Genomic DNA, 19,625 nt, shown 5'->3' with positions numbered 1-19,625 from the left:
AATTTAATAATTATATATATATATATATATATATATATATATATATATATATATATATATATATATATATATATATATATATATGTATGTATGTATGTATAAGATCAAAGTCGTCTTACCGCTAGTACGCCTCATTCACGAAGCCAATCTATAAGGTGGGTATAAGGTTGTATATGTATGTATAAGATCAAAGTCGTCTTACCGCTAGTACGCCTCATTCACGAAGCCAATCTATAAGGTGGGTATAAGGTTGTTGCCTATAAAATGGCAACTTAATGGGTGTCCACTCTCACCCACCGCTTGCTTGACTGGTGGAGGGTCGTTAACCGAACGGGTAAGACAAGGACTTATAAATTCTCATTAAAATATGATGAATATTATAAAGTAACTAAATGTTTTATTAAATTCCTAATCTTAATTACTTTAGGAAAAATGTGAATAAGGTGCTAATCCATGAAATTATATTTTACACTTTGTCTAAGTCGTTAGTGGAGCATGTGTAGTTAACCGACACACTAACTTGGACTTAACAAGGTAGGTAAAGGGTGACTTAATGTTTATCATAGTGTCGATGGAGCGTGTGTGGTTAACTGGCACATCAATTGAGGGGTAATACATTAAGGGTACTAGGTATTTTGCATGGTTACTTCACACCTCGTTTTGTGATCCTTGGCATCCCACTCACAAAACTTGAAGGGCACACTCGAGATTGAAACATGCCTTTCAAAAGTTCATTGAATATCAAAAGAATCTAGGAGTTTCTAAGAACCAAATTAAATATTTTTAATATTTCGGCTTTGGTGGAAATTGGTGAATCGTCATTCACCTACCTTTCAAATATGTTATTACTTAGATTACGACATACCTCTTCTAAGTATAATATATTGTGATTGGGTCCTAGCCTTAATACTACATTTGAGTGTTTTATTAAGGACTATCTCTATTTGTAAACTAAACTTTTCTTCTTTTCAGATGTCTGCAAATACTTGAGAGCAAAACCAATTCTTTGATGATCTTCCTTCACAAATAAAAATGTACATAACTCACTCAAAAACTCAAATATGCTTTAAAATGTGTTAGGGTTTTCAAGGGGGTCGATATGAGGGGTGGAGGCTGATAAGAGGAAAGGTTTTAGGCTATAAGAGTGTTTAAGTAGCGCACAAACCCAAAATATTAGAGTTTGGTGCAAGCCATGTACGCCCAAAGTACCGGTGTGCACCCAACGTAGTCGAACGAGTCCAAGTATGCCCAACATACCAACATATACACGTAGTGTACCATGCAACCGCTATAAATACAAAAATGCCATTATGGATGGCTTTGCAAACAATTCATATATCAAGGGATAAAAGATAAATACGTAGATATATGTCAACATTAACATGTAAGATCTTGTTCTTCCAGGTATTTATCTTTTATCCCCTTGATATATGAATTGTTTGCAAAGCCGTCGATAAAGGCATTTTTCTATTAGTCTATTATTTATATATTGGAAATAGATTTGCTAATAAGAAATTTTTTGGTAGGAAGGTAAGATGTTTTTTATTTTTCTATATTTTTTTGGCTAGCAAAAATAATGAGTCATTTAATGAATAAAGAAATATGATTCACAAAAAAATTCTTGAAGAAAACATGGCGATGATTAAGTTTTGCGATGATTTTGTTAATGTTCGTTAAAATTGTTATAAAAATTATTTTGTGCTTGATTTTCTAAAAAATGAATAATGAAGGATTTTGTTTGTTGATAATGTTTCTTTTCTTGTGAATCATCTTACTTTTGATTCATATAATGATTCATTTTTTTTGGTTACATATAAAATTATGTATATAAAAAATTTCTTATATTTCTAACAAAAGTTTCCTTCTTATTTTGATCTAGATTCTCTATATATTTTAATATAAATTATACTATTTCTATATTATTTATGGATTCTCGAATTTCTAATGGTTTTCTTGTTTTATAGTTATTTTCCAAGTACTTTGTGAAAATTTTATTTTTCTAAAGGACTATACAATATCATTAAATATCATTAATATAATTAATTTTTAAAGTATCAAGTATGAAGACATGTTGTGCATAAGGTTATCAAGTGAATGGTAGTATTCCTAGCATACCAGGACATCATTTTTTTTTTGCTGATATATATGTATTTTTTTTCTACCACCTTGCTAATATTTTTTCCTTAGTATTTCATATGGAATGGTAGCACCCTTAGCACTCCTTAAATTGTTTTTAATTTTCTTTTTCTAATTTAATTAATTTATATACATTTTTAAAATACAAACATTTCATATTAAATAAATTATATTTTTTAAAACAAAATATTTAACATTAAATAAAAAAATTATAATAAACTAAAACTTAAAATGCCTAGAAAACTTAATAATTTAAATTACGACTTAATATATAGAAACATGACTTAATACTTACAAACAAGACATAAGTGATTATTTATAATAGTTGGAAAAGATGTTCTAAATTTGAATTTTATATCAAAAAGCGGCTTTATTTGTTTAAAAAATGGAACATTTTTTATAAAAAAAATATGATAAGAGAGATTAAATAAAAAAGTCAAATGCTAACCACCTCTAAGCAGCGCCTCTAGCGCGCCTTAGCGAGGTCTACAATGTGCCTCACTTCGTTAAGCTTAAAAGTAATTACTTATTTAATTTTTGAATTACATTATGTGACAAAATGTATCTAATAAAGGTAATTTTTGATTCTCTTAATTATAATATGGGAAAATGACTCTGGATGGTAACTTACAGTTCAATTATTTCTCATTTGGCTTATTTTTTTTTTTACGTAATATATCATCGAACTTGTTGTTTGTGTTCATCATAATCCTTTTGATTGATTTTTGACCGGCTATCACATGTGATAGCTGGTCAAAGGGTTATGGTGAGAACAAACAACAAGTTCGATGGTATATTGAGTATAAAACAGGGACCAAATAAGAACAAACTCAATAGTTGGTTACCCTCCTGAGTCATTTTCCCCAAAAACTTAAATGAAATTAAAGCTGCAAAAGTATCAAAGACTGCAACCTTCTTAGACCATAACATACATGAAGAGCGTTTTGGAGGGGTAACTTCGTAAACATGGTTTATGTTTTGTTTACTGTGGTTAGCTGTCAACAAGTCTCTGTAAAAGGATTTGATTGTGTATGAGATGTATAGTTATCAGCATAAACGTTTACCTCAATATACATTATAATGATGTGTTTGCAAAAGTTGCATGATCTTGTACATGTTAATTTTGTATCATATCACATGAATTCGATCTTAAAACCAAGTAAAACCAAAAAAATCATAGCACTTGTGATTCTACTTATTTGTAGACTTGTCTAAAATACATGATACAATAAATCATTTTATTAGAAATGTAAATGTAGTCATGAAATACACTTGCTAAATCAAGATTTCCCTAATAAATATTCAAGTGCATTATAAAGTTGTACATGTATGAATAATGTCCTTTCGTGTGTTGTGTTTGGAAGAGAAGTAAGAATGAATCTCATAAAGTCATTAATAAGAGCAAAGAGATGAAGTGAGATTTTATGTAAACGTCTAAACGAGTAAATGGAAAATAACTTAGGAGGGTAACAAACTGTTGAGTTTGTTCTTATTTAGTCAATTTTTTAATTTTTATTTTTGTATCCAATATACCATCGAACTTGTTGTTTATGTTCACCATAACCCTTTAACCGATTATCACAAATGATAAACGGTCAAAAGCCGATCAAAAGGGTTATGGTGAGTACAAACAACAAGTTCGATGGTATATTTTAAATAAAAAATAGAAAACCAACCAAATGAAAACAAACTAAATAGTTAGCTCTAGAGTCATTTTCCCTTAAAATATATACTTGAGATAAAGGTCACTATAAATTATTACAACGATAGTTTACAACAACAGTGATGTTGCTGCAAAGGAACCATTACTAGGAAATCTGTAGTGACAAACGTCACAACTATGACGTTAGCTACAACTTTTCCACCTTTAGAGTTCACTTTTAGTGTATGTGCTTTCCGTCGTAGCTAGTGTAAAGTGACACTTGTAAAATACATTTACTTTTCTTTTCACATTAAAGGGTGGAAATACTCATGTGTAGAACTACATTTCAACGGACTTATGACATAACAAAACATTAAAACAGAAAATACACTAGTTCCATCCACGACGGATTTCAACCGACTTTATTAATACTAACGTTGAGATAGCTTCCATACTTTACCTCCTCTCTTGTGAAACTTTCTAAGTCTTCCAAATATCATGGCCAAAATAAGAATTAGTTTGCTAATATTACTCCATCTTCCAGCAAACCCGTACCATGAATCTATGCAGTCTCCACGGGGTTGAAGTTGTCTTTTGCAACTATAGCCCAATGAGAACCCAACATTTCCATAAGCACTACGCATAAAAAACAATAACTTATTAAAAATTGATAACATCTAAGTTAAAAACGAAGAACATATTTATTGATTTGATGGAAGAACCATCTATAAGTTAGTCACCATATTGAAAAGTTTAGCCGAAGGAAAGCTAACCTAATGACTTCGAAAATGATGTTCAGTACACTGAAATTCAAAGGGTCTTTCTGCATATTATCGCTTTCTGTAATGCAGATAAGTATAATAATAATTACTAAAATTGGAAGTGGTGAGAGTAGTAAGAAGCCAATTGAACTCTTCTTATGTTCCTTAATGTGATTAACGTCAGTTATGGGTAAATTGTGTTTATCTTCTCTTGGTAAGAAATACGTATATGCTGGAAGGTACCTGGGACAAAATAAACACAATCTTTGTTACTAAATGATACACTAGAATTTCATTTTATATTATACATTGTTATTAAGAAAGCAAGCCACATATAACTGCAAGAAAATAAGCGTAATTCCTTACACAAGGACGACAAGAACTAAGCCATAATTACAAAAAGGTTAACAAAGAAATACCCTAGGGTTTAAACACTTACATAAACGTTTCAACGATTTCACACCAAGAGTAGAAATGTAAATGAAAAATAAGAACTCAATATTTATTGTTGTTCATATGGGTAAAGTGATCAATTACAAAAAGCTTAACAAAGAAATACCCATCGTTAGGATGTAAGCATTTACATAAACGATTCAAACAGTTTCACACTAAGAGTAAAAATGCAAATGAAAAACAAGAACACAATATTTATCGTGGTTCACAAGAGCAGAGTGATCGGCAATGTTAACGGACGAACACGAGAGAGAGAGAGAGAGAGAGAGAGAGAGAGAGAGAGAGAGAGAGAGAGAGAGAGAGAGAGAGAGAGATTGTTGATTGCTTACCTACACAAATTCAAGGGATATATATATATATATATATATATATATATATATATATATATATATATATATATATATATATATATATATATATATATATATAATTTTATACTCATATATGTAAAGTATCAAATGTAATAAATATTATAATAAATTGCAATTAATATGTTCTTCATTCCTTATTTTAAAATTTTATTTTCAAAAATACTTATTATTTACATTTTAATATTTTATTTTTTTAATCAACCCGTGTAATAAATGGGTTTTACACGTAGTATAGTAATAAATGAATATCAATTTAATTAATGTACTAAAATTGTTTTAGTGCAATTAATCAATTTTATTTATTGTTATAGTTGTTTAATAATTAGTAGAATGTTTAAAAATTATAACAGTTAACAAAAATGTCAATAAACAATTTTTAAGTTATGTATTTTATAGTGGTTAAAGTAATAATCAAAAAGTTCAAGCGTTATTATATTAAAACAATAATTTATGCGATTAACCCACGTTTTAGTTATGTTAGATGGTTATTTATAAATATAAAAAAGAAAAAATTTCACCTGAACATGTACTAATCATATTATCATGGTATTAAAAAGCTCATTATTGTTTTGCTATGATGCCTCATGGCGTCAAATCTTATACTAATCATTAAGGTTTAGGTTTGACAAAATACCATCTTAAATCATATATTTATATAAAAAGAAATATTAGTAAAAAAATATAAAAAATTATTAATTTTATACAAAATTATTGTCTTAAATCATGCTTTATAAATAACATAACCTGACATGTCTCAAAAAAGCTTCAATCTTTACAATATTACGGTAAAATCACATCTTAAATTATTCAAAACTTTGCATATTTACGTATATTATACCTTTTTTGTTTTACTTTACATTACGGTATGGAATTGGTTTCTTCAATTTATGTATTGATTTTTTTAGCGGGGTTGTCTTTTGAGGTACTTCTTTTGCAATAAATTTAAAAGAAAATATTTTCATAATACTAAATTGACATTGGTTGGTTTTCTTATTTGGACCATTATCCGTTTATTTTATTATCGGATATTTATAGGTAGATTAAATTAATCACTACAAAAACCATTCATATTATTTTATTTTGTTTGTGTAGCTGTTAAATCTATATTCACTTATAAGAAGCTTTTAGAGTAATATCATCCAAGATAAATAATTAATTTTATTATACTTCTAAATGTTATTATTTACTAACTCGCACAAATGAATGTAATTAAAACATCGTAATTACTAGACACTTTTTATCATTTATTTTTAATATGAAGAAAATAACATATTATAAGTTTGAAATAACAAATACATAGATTTATTAAGTATTATCAACCATTATACATATTACAAGTTTTCTACTTCAACTTCTAGTAAATGTATGTTTTTTGATATATATTATTCAAGATAATTACAAAGCTTTATACGCATCATTTGATTTAGTGTATAAATTTTGTTAATTCATAGTTACTAAATAATGACTTAATTAGATATTATTATTAACAAAATATATTTGTTATGATGTTAACTTTTATAATTTTATTGGCTGCGTATGGATTTGCCTAAATATAGTAAAAAAAATATTACAGTTTCATTCCTTTTAATTAACCACGACTTGGTCCATCAAATCAAACCAACCTTCCTCATAGACTTATAAGTACACAATATGAAGTTTGGTTACACATTGAGACAGCGCACAAACACAATATTCACAATTAATGGGTGGGGTACCATCACTTTGCTGTCTTGCAAAATGACAAGTCCAAGCCGAAATATGGAAACACAAATGAATTATAGAAACCATGTGACATGTCCATGTTGACAACCTGAGGGAATCGTAATGAACACAATCAGTGCTCTAAGTAATTAGACTATCTGTTCTTTAGAAATTCTTCTACTTGTGTAAGCTTTATATATAATAGTTTGTAGTTGTATTCTTTGGTGAATTTTAGATCAAAAATTGGGAAGGTTTTGTCTTGGGATATAAGTGGTGTTAAAACCCTTTGAGGATTCTTACAATCTTTTATTTTTTCCCTAGATAGCACCCTAGTCGTAATATACTTGCTTGCTGTTCAAAATATAAATAAATTACTTTGTAATTGAATAGCTATTAAATGTTGTTCAATCTCTTCATGTGTTCATGTCTGATAGAAATTTAGTGTTTCCATATCAGGACATACATGGTGTAACAGAATACTAAAATTTTATGAACGTTACATAAAAAAAAAAGTATGACACCATCGTGCAATGAAATAGTGGTGGTGAAATTAAAGCATATATAACATTCTAAAATACGTCTTAATATTCGACCCATAAAAATCCATATCTAGGTAGTTGACAAAAAGCAACATATATTCATTAGAAAGGATTTGTACGTTCCAAAGAAAAAGGTATTGCTAAATATACTTTATTAAGCATTATATATATTATAGAATATATACATGTATAAAAAGTCTTTAAGATAAGATCTGATATATATGCCAGCAGAATAATACTTGGTGCTTAAGTTCAAACATCCAATAGCTAGAGAGTAGTGAAAAGCATTCTTTGAAATGTATGTGGCTCTAAGTGTGGTGTCTAACATTAAATTCATTCGGACCACATTGTTACCTACCTGCCAATCGCATATGGTGGGACCTTTTGTCTAAACTGATTTAAAAAAAAAAAAAAAAAAAAAAAAAAAACCTTAAAATATCGTTGTACTCAATATTGAATATCATTTCACGTTTAAAATCCGTCCCACATGATGTACGTTCGCAACTTAAATCATGTTTTGTTGACCATGATGTATTATTGCATATAGATCACTAACAATTCTAATCGTGTAGAATTGAAATTCTGTGTGTTTGATTGGAATAGTAAATCTAATTTATCATCATGTGACATTAAAGTTACGTGTGTAAATGAAGGTAACTAAGCACGTAAAGTATATTATAGCAAAAATGTTGAGAGGGGAGATAATACTTACATCATCGTGACAATCAGAACAATGATTGCTGGAGAGACGAGGGAAAGATCGAAGACTGATTCGCCTGCATGCCTCGTATTCACAACTTGAAACAAAGAGCCTATGACTTTTTCGGAAGGATTCGATCCATCCATGGCTTGAGATTTCCAGCCAATAGAGATTAAAAGCACAAACTGAATCACTATGAAGCCGATAGATGTTAGAGCAAGATACCAGCAATGCATCCCTGATAACAAATGGTAATACTTCAACTCGGCTTCATGATCTAAAATATACTTCCATTCCTCTCTACTATTTATTTTCCCGAAAAACAATAGTAAAAGTCGGAGGAACACAGGGTACAATGTGTTTCCAAGAAGACTTAGTGGGATTAGAATCACAATCAGGCCTAAGTTTTTCTTGAAAACCATCATGCTTTCATTGGTTGGAAGATATCCGCAGTTGGCGAAAGTAGAGATGGTTGTAACAATCGAGAATACTTGTATATTAAGATTCTTTTTTATGAGCACTTCTTTAGCCGATGTAACAAGGCCTACATAGAGAGAAACGAGAAGAAATCCACTTACTTGCAAAGCAACGAAGTAACTTGCCACGATAACCCCTAAAAACTTCATTGAGTTGTACTTTAAGTGTGTATCGCTATTTGAAGTGTTGGATCTGGTCTTCATCTTCTCTGACAACTTAAATTTCTGGATTTGAAGTTCAAGCATTGAGGTGAAAACTTCTCCTCCCAATAGCATCAGAATTGCTAAACAAAAGAGTTGGGTATTCGAGAAAACCTCCATCTCAACTGTGGTCATGCTAGATACAGTCACTGCTGAAACAGCGGTGAAAAGAAGATCATAGTTTTTTGGGCGATTCATAGGATTCCGTGGCTCCAAAATGGACAAAACGAAGTACCCTAACATGAATAGGGAAACAAAGTAACAGAGTTGCCGCCAAAAAGGATCCAGTCGAAGGAGGAGCGCCCGAAGTGAAGAAGATAGTATGGATCGAGACCAGTGGCACAAACATCTCAGCGTATGGTGGAATGAGGTTAAGCGTTCGAGGATTTTGCTTACAAACGTAGCGGTAGTAATCTTCATTTTTTCTTATTTAATATTTGCTTCTCACTAGAGAACGATTGGAAGTATATAAGTTGTTTTTTCTGTTGGCAAACCAGTTTGAGGATAGTGGAATATCGTATACGTAGGAATGAAACATATATGTGGTTTGCGAGTGGCGACTTCCAGAATCAAAGCCACCATCCAAATGCCCATGAGAATATAGATAGTATTTATGGGGTGTTTGGCTAAGCCTATGATTTTTGTTAAGATTTTTTTAAATTAAAGCTTATAATCTAGGGAAAATAACAAAAATGCCCTACAAAGTTTTTAGGGTTCACCCGTAGAATCCTTAAAGTTTTTGTCGGGTTTTATGAGTCCCTAAATTAGAATATGACTGTTCTTTTAGTCCATGTAAGTTGTAATAGCCCGTTCAATGATTCTTTAGAAAAAAAAAAAAAAAAACTCATATTATGCCCCTACAAAGGCAAAAATATAAGTTCGGTGACCTTTTAGACCAAAAAAACACAATTCATACCCTCCGAAGAAATCGATTGCTTCTCTTCTTTCCATCTTCACCCTCAATCATCACACAGACTCACTGAAGATCACAACCCTCTTCCCATTCTAATCGATTCTCGATCACAAGCCCCTTCCACTATTTTCTTTTATTTGATTTCAGCTCTTCAAGGAATTGACCCTCTCCTTCCTTCTTCTGTGTTCAAAATCGCACAAGCTAACCCTCATTCTCCATCCGAGTTGCAGGTTTGATGGATGTGATGTTGAGAAGGATGCGTAGGTTTGATGAGGTTCACAGAAAAAACAAGAGTTAATATTTTTTTTTTCTTCGAATTGAGTGTGAATCGAATTTAGAAGAAAATGAGTGTTTTTTTGTACGAATTGATCCAAAACTTATTTTTTTGGCTTTATAACGGAACAATGTGAGTTTTTTTTTTTTGGTCTAAAAGATCACTGAACCAGCTATTAGAAGCTGACAGGGACTAAAAGAGCAGGTCATATAATGGGTTTCGAGCAATACATCATTCCCATGGTGTACATGCAAACCCAAATAACTGTTGGATCTAGTTTGTCTAATGAACATGCAATTGAATATCCAAAGCCATAAACCCTAGATCTAACATATTATGAACTGAAATAAGGTTTAAAGATTACCTTTGATTGTTATATAGCAATAACAATCAATTCCTTGGCTTCAGAAAGCTTAGTGCCTCAAGTATTGCACCTCTAATGGAGTCACAAACACCACTAAGCAACTAGATGAAGAAGAAGGAGAGAGGAGGCACCAAAAACGACTAGAAACCCTAAAGGATTCATTCACCACGTTTTTGCGGCCTTAGGGGTCTTTATATACTTAGGCTATTAGGGTTTTGAACTTAGGAAACCCTAATTTGACTGCTTAGGCCCTAAGTAGTCCATGGACTCCTTTAATTATATCCCTTGGAAGAATTCCTTATGGGCTTCCCATAGAATTCGTCCAACCTATATTATTAGGTGATCCATAACCCAATTGCAATTATCTTATAATTACAAACCCAGTCCCCTAAGCTTAATTAATCTCTTTTAGCCACAAAATTAATTCATAATTAATTCTTGACTAATATTAATTAAACTATATGATTTCTCCTTTAATATATTATTCTCATAATATATTAATAAATCATAATTAAACATTTTTCACCTTAATTCATCTTACATATTGTTATGGTGAAGGCAACCCAAAAGGACCATGCTCATAATCGGGTCAAGTACATACCAAAATAGTTATGGACTTAGACACTAATCCAACAGTCTCACACTTGGATAAGTCTAATAACTATTTTGCATAACTTCAGAACCTGATCAACAATCGTAGCTTTCAAAAGCCCTGTCAACTCTGATCTTATCAGATACGCGTGTCCTTTAGATAAGGGATCATACATTCCTCCATTCTAGATATTGTATAGACTAAAGCATATATTTAAATAATTCTCATTGTCTATAAGTTGTTTCCCGAAATTCGATTTATGACGACTGACAATAGACTACAAGTGAACACATCAACTTAGTCTCGGCTTGGCCAAGCGCTTAGGGTGTAATCACTAAATCATCGAGGGGCACACATATATCGCTTTTATCCTGCTTTGGGTAAAAGGAATGGATAAACTTCGACTCAAATGCTTGCTTGCACTCACTCATCGAATCACACACACCAATAGGTTTTATAACACTAAGTTACTGGTGCGTTTACTTATTATCAATATGCAACCGATTAGCAAGAAACAACTCACACGTCTTGGTTTCAAGAATATAAGATATTATCGTCTCACAATCACTCGTGATAAAATCCATGAAGTGATTCACGTGAGCCTGGGTTTAATCCAATAATTTAATCTTATCAAAGCACTCATGAACTCTGCAGCAAACTTGTGCTATGTTTATACGCTTTAGACACTCTACAAACAGATTCATGACAATCTTCCTTCATACCTACTCCCAATGTATGATGACAATGGATGTTTGAATAACCTAGTTATTCTGAAAGTTAAAACATGCGAAGTGAAACACAATAATAATACTCAATCCTATATGACCCCAAAACTTTTGAGAGTAAATAAAACACTTTTATTTAAACACCATATTGACTACTCATTATTCATTGTTTAATGTTTCGGATAATCAATTTATTTCTTTAATTTACAACAACAGCTATCCCACGCTCCGAGCATGCACACTATGTTTCTTATGATCCTTACTTTGTGAAATAGATCAATTGAAAACCTTTCCAATGAAACTCATTTCACAATTTCCAATCCTTGTTATTAGTGTAAGAATACAAAATTCTTGCCACTATCAGAATACGTTAGATTCTAACATTTTATGCAACAATCCTTTCGTAATGTCATAGCAAGAAGTCACCAAGACTTGGCCAATGAAATTACAAGGTTCACTATCAGAAATTGTTACAAACAATTCTATATATGTGATGTCTCTCACTCAAAGTACATTCCTTTGAACATCCTTTTTGCATAGAATTTTCTAATCTATACATAAATTCTTAATTTCCAACTTCCAAATATGGAAACATTCCATATTTGTCATATGACAACTCATTTTAAATAGAATCTTATTTATTCATAATAATGTCGATATGATCCATCCAGTACTATACTTCCAACTACTCACAAACGACCAATCATCAGCAAACTTTGGATCGTCCTTCGATATTTCTTTAATAATTTTAGTCAAAAACAAGTCTAGTCCTTTTTCCCTCTTAATGCACTATGCATTTGGAAAATTTTAGAATGGTCAAACATTATAGCATATGCAATTGATCCTATACCCGAAGCGTATGGAACACGATTCATAATATCCTACATAAAGACGTGATACCTTACCAGTATTTTGCCATAACATTTTTGTTAGCCATGTTCTCACAATTTGAACTACGAAGAGGGATACCGTAATCATAATCAAATTTTTAGAATGCACTATGTATCCTTGACTAAATTTATTAACATTTCTCGATCTAAGCTTTAGATTTTTGAAACGAAGTATAATATTCTCTCCCATAATTGTAGCAAAACAACTTTTCAACCCTTGCAACTTTGCAAATTGAATGTTTGTTTTTCTATAATTAATATTGTTAACTTGCAATACTTAAAATAATAATCATGCTCCCACTAACACAATGATTATTTCCTTATTAGCATAACACTTATGCTCCCACTAGCTTTGACATGTATTCAAAAAACAATTGAACTTCCAGTAGACAATGCTTATTGAATTCCTTAAGTTCATATTTCTAATACCTGATGCTTTGATAAGCCTTTATCTAAGCTTCTTAAACTCATACACCTTTGTCTTAGAAAGCTCACATGCGTGTCAAAACAAATTCAGAACATATGTTACTATGTCCCAAATGTTCAGACCATTTGCCAAATCTCACAATTCGAACTATGAAGAGGGATGCCGTAATCATAATAGAATTTGATAATATAATTTACACAACGGCTATCTCCTTAAAATCTTTCTTAGTGAAAGCATTTCCTCACTATCATTGTCATGAAGGAGGGAAAACTTATGTCACTTAGATTTTATAGTGTATGTGTTCCTATCCATATGAATTTTGCCAAAACCAAGGTTTGCAACAAATTCAAGCTGATATGGACTGAACTTGTTCATGTAACATCCCGGAATATCAAGAGTAGAGTTGAAGGGCTAAAAGTGTAAATTTGAAGGGCAACTCGGCGAGTCCATGGATGGACTCGGCGAGTAGGGTCGCGACTTTGGTCGCGTATTAAGTGGCCTACTCGGCGAGTCCAAATATGGACTCGGCGAGTAGGTGTTGAGTGGAGAAAACCCTAAATCTGGGGGTTGAGCCCTATTTAAAGGGCATTATACCCTCTCCCCAGCCTTGTTGATCCCCCTTGAAGTCCAGAAAACCCTAGAAACGTGAGTGTGAAGGATTGGAGTGCATTTGAACTTTGGAAAAGAGATTTGAAGGAAGATCTTGGGGAGTTAGGAGGCTTGGAGCAAGGGGCATTGCATGGATTCAGATTTCATTGCTATTGGGGCTTCATTTTGAGGTAATATATCGTTATTGGGCTGTGTTCTTCTAGATTCATCATTTTGGAGTTGTGTGGGAAGCTTAGATTGTGGTATCTTGAGTTTGAAGGATAGATCTGAGGTTGCTAGCTCAGATCTGGAGTGGAGAAGGACTTAAGTGCATTAAAGTCCCTGTTCTTGTGTAATTGGTGAAGCCATCATATCCCAAACCCTAGCCCTAGAGGGTAAAATGCCTAGATCTCTTTGGATTCACGTAAAGTTTGCCACTTTACGTGATGGATGGCCTTAGGAGGGGTAGATCTATGGTTTGCATCATCTGCATGGCTTGGAAAGCCTCTGCATGGATTCAGACCTGGTCGTACTCGGCGAGTCACATGGGTGGACTCGGCGAGTTGCTTGAAGAAAGGCTGGAACTCGTCGAGTTGGAAGAACAACTCGACGAGTAGGTTGAAGATAGTAGTAGACTCGGCGAGTCTGTTCTTGGACTCGGTGAGTCTGGTCGTAGGGTCCAAGTTTCTTTTGGAAGTGCTGTGACTCGGTGAGTTATGTGCGAGGGGGCTCAGAGTTGTTGGACTCGACGAGTCTCGGGGTGACTCGGCGAGTTGGGTTGCGAATTGAAGGAGGTTCTGTGTATGAGGACTCGGCGAATCATCGGGTTGACTCGGCGAGTAGAATCAGTCAGGGGTAGACTTTGACTTTGACTTTGACCAAGGGTTGACCAGTTGATTTCCAGGGGTAATTTGGTAATTATTGGTATTTATTGGATTCAGTATTTTGGGGATTGACAGTGTTGGAGTTCGGGTCGGAGGCTGTAGCAGCGTGATCTTATCCTTTCACTCAGTAGTTGCAAGGTGAGTTATCCTCACTATATCAACAGGGTCTAAGGCACCAAGGCCGACCCTTTAACAGATTGAGATCCGGGTATCTGTTGTTATGTTATTGCTTGATATTTTTGCATCCGGGTAGTTAGGTTGGTATTCGTTAGAGACCTGGTTAAGGTCGGTATCCTGATATATAGGATGATGCTATGCTAGTGACCGGTTAGGTCGGTATCCTGTTAGAGTATGTTGTGTTATGTGATCTGCTAGATCGATTTGACTGAATATGAATTGTTATGTGATTGTATGTTTATGTGCACATGGTTGTTTGGACTGGAGTTGGGTTGAGACGGGCCCTGCTTCGTGCTGTAGGCCAAGATACCTAGGGCGGACTGGTTGTTCCGAAGGCCCAACGAGCGGTTCGGATAGGCTGTAGGCCCCACGAGGGCAGACCAGACGTGCCGAGGCTCGGAGAGTGGACCAGGCCGACTGAAGGCCCGATGCGAGCGGACCAGTCATACTGTAGACTCAGAGAGTGGACCAGGTGGGTTGAAGGACCGGTACGGGCGGACCAACCATACTGTAGACTCGAGGGACATGACTCGACTCGGAGGGTGGACCAGGTGGACTGAAGGTCCGACACGGCGGACAAGTCTCACAGCAGACTCGATATGCATGGTTGTTCTGTGATTCGTTATGATATATCATGTTATGTGTATGGTATATGTGGTTGGTATTTTGGGGGTATCTCACTAAGCTTTCAGGCTTACAGTTGTGGTTTAATGTTTTTCAGGTTCTTCAGGAGACTGTGGCAAGGCAAAGGCGTGATCGTACCGTTCCTCGTGCTTATGTTTTATGAAATGGTCCTGGGAATACTCTAATAATAAATGTATCGAAAACCTTTTTGTAATAACTTAATGAATTGGGTTGTTTTTGAAAAGTTTAAATTTTATTGAAATTTTGGTTGTTACAAGTTGGTATCAGAGCCTTGGTTTAAGTGAATTGGAGGAACACTTGTGTGACTCCAGTCTCAAATCGAGGAGGGTTTTCATAAGAGAATTTAAAAATAGTTTTCAAAATAAGTAAAGGAGGACGCGGAGGTACCATCAGCCGGAACCAGTAAGTAACCCCAAAATACCATACATGATATTTGTTTTATTGAGATTTGATAGAACAACATGCTAGAGTTAGGCTAGGGATCTTCAGGATTTCATGATGTGTTGCCTGATTTATGATGCCTGCTAGCCTAGGGTTTCCTAGTGAGAGATTTCTAGTATTCCTCTAGTAGTGAGGATAGAGCGTTGTTATGTATGTTTTCGCTAGGGTGTTGTGGTAGTACTTCATACAAATATGGGTAGGTGTAGAAGGTAGTATGGGCCTATACTACTGAAAGCACAGGACCCACACGCGTATCAGGGAAACCATGACCTCTAGGGTTGGGTTGAGTGTTGGTTCCCGGGATAGTGGGAAGTGTCTGAGGTTTTGTGGCTTATTTTCAGTATGGAGATTTCGAGGCATGATGGGAGTGGATCCGGGTCAAGATCGGGAGCAGGAGAGGGAGTTCCGGGCGGGTCCGTACTGCCCGAGGTTGTCGGTCAGATGAGTATGCGCGTGTTGGATGCGAGGATTCGTGAGATCCTGCATGATAAGGTTGCTACATTGTTCCGGGCCGAGATGCCGGAACTGTTTAGGTCGATCAAGACCGCCATGGTGGAGTATTTTGATGAGCGCTATGCGGCTCTGACGGAGACGGCTGCCGCGGCGGCTACAACGGCTGTAGTAGCGGTAGGGGGAGGAGCGAGTAGAGGTTTTCAGTATCGGGACTTCGATAATACGAAGCCTCCCACCTTTGATGGAGTTCAGGATCCGATCGTTGCTATGAGATGGTTATCAGACGTGGAGGGGTGTTTCTTCACGTGTTCATGCCCTGCTGATCAGAGGGTGAGATGTGCTTTGAACCTGTTAAGGCTCGGGGCAAAGGATTGGTGGAGGTTGACCACGGGGTCATATTCGGATGCGCAGAGAGCTGCGGTTTCATGGGATCAGTTCAGAGAGATGTTCAGCACTCGTTATGTTCCACAGGTTGAGAGGGAGAGGTTGGCTCAGGAGTTCCTTGAGTTGAAGCAGGATTGGGAGTCGGTAATGGAAATCACCAGGATGTTTACTGAGAGGGCGATGTTTTGCCCGGAGTTCACTTCGGAGTGGCTCAGATGTCCCGATATCTGAGTATGCTAAAGAGAGATATCAGACAGTTTGTGTCCACGCAGAGGTGAGAGACCTTATTAGAGTTGCAGGAGGCTGCTAGGCGGTGTGAGTTAGAGATTGAGTTGTAGTTGCGTGAGCTGAGGTAACCTCTGGTGCAGTCGCAGCTAGCGACGAAACGATCTAAGACCGTTGATTCCAGGATGGGAGTTCAGCGCAACCACGTTTGTGGGAAGTGTGGGAGGGGTCACACCGGAGTTTGTCAGTCTGGTGGTGCATGCCGCAAGTGCGGAAAGGAGGGGCACTATGCGAGGGATTGTCGGCAGTCAGTGCCGGTTCGAGATTTGAGGATTTGTTATCATTGTCATCAGGTTGGGCACTTGAGGATCAACTACCCACAACTTGTTGCAGGACCGGTGCAGGCCCCAGCACCGGCCACTTTGAGGATCACAGGAGGAGGTCAGGGTGGAGCGGAGCCCCCAAGGGCTCAGGGACGTGCTTTTCAGCTTTCAGCAGAGGAGGTCAGGGCAGTGCCGGATGCAGCAGCGGGTATGTTCTTCTTAATGTCTTATTATTTTATGATTATTGTGGAGTATTGTTTATCTGCTAGTCTTGTGGTGTGGTTTTCGGTATTGTATTCGTTGGTTTTGAGGGTTATGGCTTGGTTATGGATTTAGTGTTTGGAAATTCGTTGGTTATCTTTCATGAGGGTTGTTCGTGGGAATCGGGTGTCGGTCTGGATATCGGATAGCAGTTGCAGTCTGAGGAGTGGTTAGCGGAGGATTGAGTTCTTTCGTGTCGGGATCATCTGTATTGTTATGCGATTGGTGAAGGTTGTCCGTGTTAGTGGGAAATGGTTCGCGTGAAAGAGTATGTGTCATGAAGGGTTGTTGAGGGAGGTCGGTGATGGCGACCGGTGGTTGTTAGTCAGTGCCCTAAGTGGGGGAGAATTGGAAAATTCTCCAGGAGATCGATGAGCATAGTAGGATGTTTGGCTGCTTGGGTTTCAGTAGTGGTTCTGTCAGTCGAGAGTATAGACCGGTATGAGTAGGTAGTAGGCGTGCGGGGTGAGATGCAGACCAAGGGTATTTGATTGTGTAGGACATGGGATCATGCCAGGATCGAGTATGTATGATGGAGATAGAGTTCGGAACCCTAGGGGGCTAGAACAGTATGCATGGGAGGATTTCCCGGAGAGGTAACTCGGAATGTTGATTGCTAGTTGAGCGGTCCGGATAAACTGAAGGCCAATAGGCGTACCAGTCAGGCCGAAGGCTTGGTGAACGGTCCAGCTAGACTGAAGGCCCTGGAGGGCGGTCCTGGTCAGCTGAAGGTTATGAGAGTGGTCCAGTTTGGCTGAAGGCCTGGTAAGGCGGTCCAGTCATGCTGAAGACTCTGCATGTGTCGTTAGTGTTGGGTTTTGGTATAATACAACATCCTATGGTGCACATACAACCCTAAATACCTTGGATCTATGTTTTCACTAATTATACATGCAAATGGTTTCCAAGGCATTAAACCTATAACTAGCATGCATTTGACATAAACCATATAATATACTAGTTAGGGAAACATACCTTTTATGTGGCTTGAAGTCTTGATGTATTTGGCCTTAAGAGCTTAGCACCAAGAGTATGAAATGCCTCAAATGGAATCACAACACACCTAGGACAAAGGTGGCTCTTGAGAGAGAATTCCATGCACCAAAACACCTCCATATTTCTCTAAGAAAAGAAGTGTTGATTTTGGCTATGGAGTAACCTATTTATATGTAGGATTCCAAGGGTCATGGGTATAACCCATAATCCATACCCATGGGTTTTATGATCCATGGTTCATGTGGCCCAACTCTTTATGTATCCATACATAAACTTGGTCCAACATGGATCATAAGCCCAACACATATAAATATAACTAATTTTCATAATTAGTCCCCATAGATTTAATTAGTCTCTTTTGATCACTAAATTAATTCCAAATTAATTCTTGATCGATACTAATTAAAACATATGATTTCATATTAATATATTATAACTTATAATATATTAATAAACCATAAATAACCTTCTCTCAAAAGTCCATCCTAACAAATTGTCCTGATGATATGCAACCCAAATGGACCATGCTACTCTCGGGTCAAGTACATACCAATAATAGTTATGGGCTTAGACATCTAATCCAACAGTCTCCCACTTGGATAAGTCTAAAACTATTATTGCAAGTACGACTTCATAACCCGACTAGCAATCGTAGGTCTTAAAGCCGCTGTCGAACTCTGAACAAATCAATGACGCGTCCATTAGATAAGGGATCATATATTCCTCCATTCTAAATATCATATGGACTGAGACATAGATTATAATCATTCTCTCTATCCATTTGTTGTTTCCCGATTTCCGATTTATGACGACTGACTAATTGAACAAATTAAATCAGTCCTGGCCCGGCCGACCACTTCCATTTGTCATCATCAAATCATCGAGGGGGCACAGATATCGCTTTTATCCCGAAGGTAAAAGGAATGGATAAACTTCGACTCATATGGCTTGTTCTACTACTTGTTGAATCATACACAAAGGCACACTTTATAGCACCGAGTTACCAAATACGTTTTCGTGCAATCAATGTACAACCAACTCATAGTAACAACTCATATCTCTAGGTTTGAAGAATATAAGATA

General features: G+C 35.7%; 1 protein-coding gene across 1 annotated transcript; it reads right to left on the bottom strand.

Annotated features, from left to right (window-relative positions):
• Nucleotides 1–4,066: 4,066 nt before the first annotated feature.
• Nucleotides 4,067–9,568, bottom strand: LOC145006105 (cation transporter HKT1;3-like). Its single transcript, XM_078965200.1, has 3 exons — nucleotides 8,316–9,568; nucleotides 4,552–4,782; nucleotides 4,067–4,414 (listed from the first exon to the last, which is right to left on the bottom strand). The coding sequence occupies exons 1-3, from the start codon at nucleotides 9,398–9,400 to the stop codon at nucleotides 4,210–4,212; spliced, it is 1,521 nt and encodes a 506-aa protein (XP_078821326.1). The 5' UTR covers nucleotides 9,401–9,568; the 3' UTR covers nucleotides 4,067–4,209.
• Nucleotides 9,569–19,625: the final 10,057 nt, after the last annotated feature.

This window comes from Lactuca saligna, chromosome 7, assembly GCF_052625555.1.
Source record: "Lactuca saligna cultivar CGN05327 chromosome 7, ASM5262555v1, whole genome shotgun sequence".
NCBI lineage: Eukaryota > Viridiplantae > Streptophyta > Magnoliopsida > Asterales > Asteraceae > Lactuca > Lactuca saligna.
The sequence above is the reverse complement of the archived record's forward strand: the minus strand, read 5'-3'. Positions and strand labels throughout refer to the sequence as shown.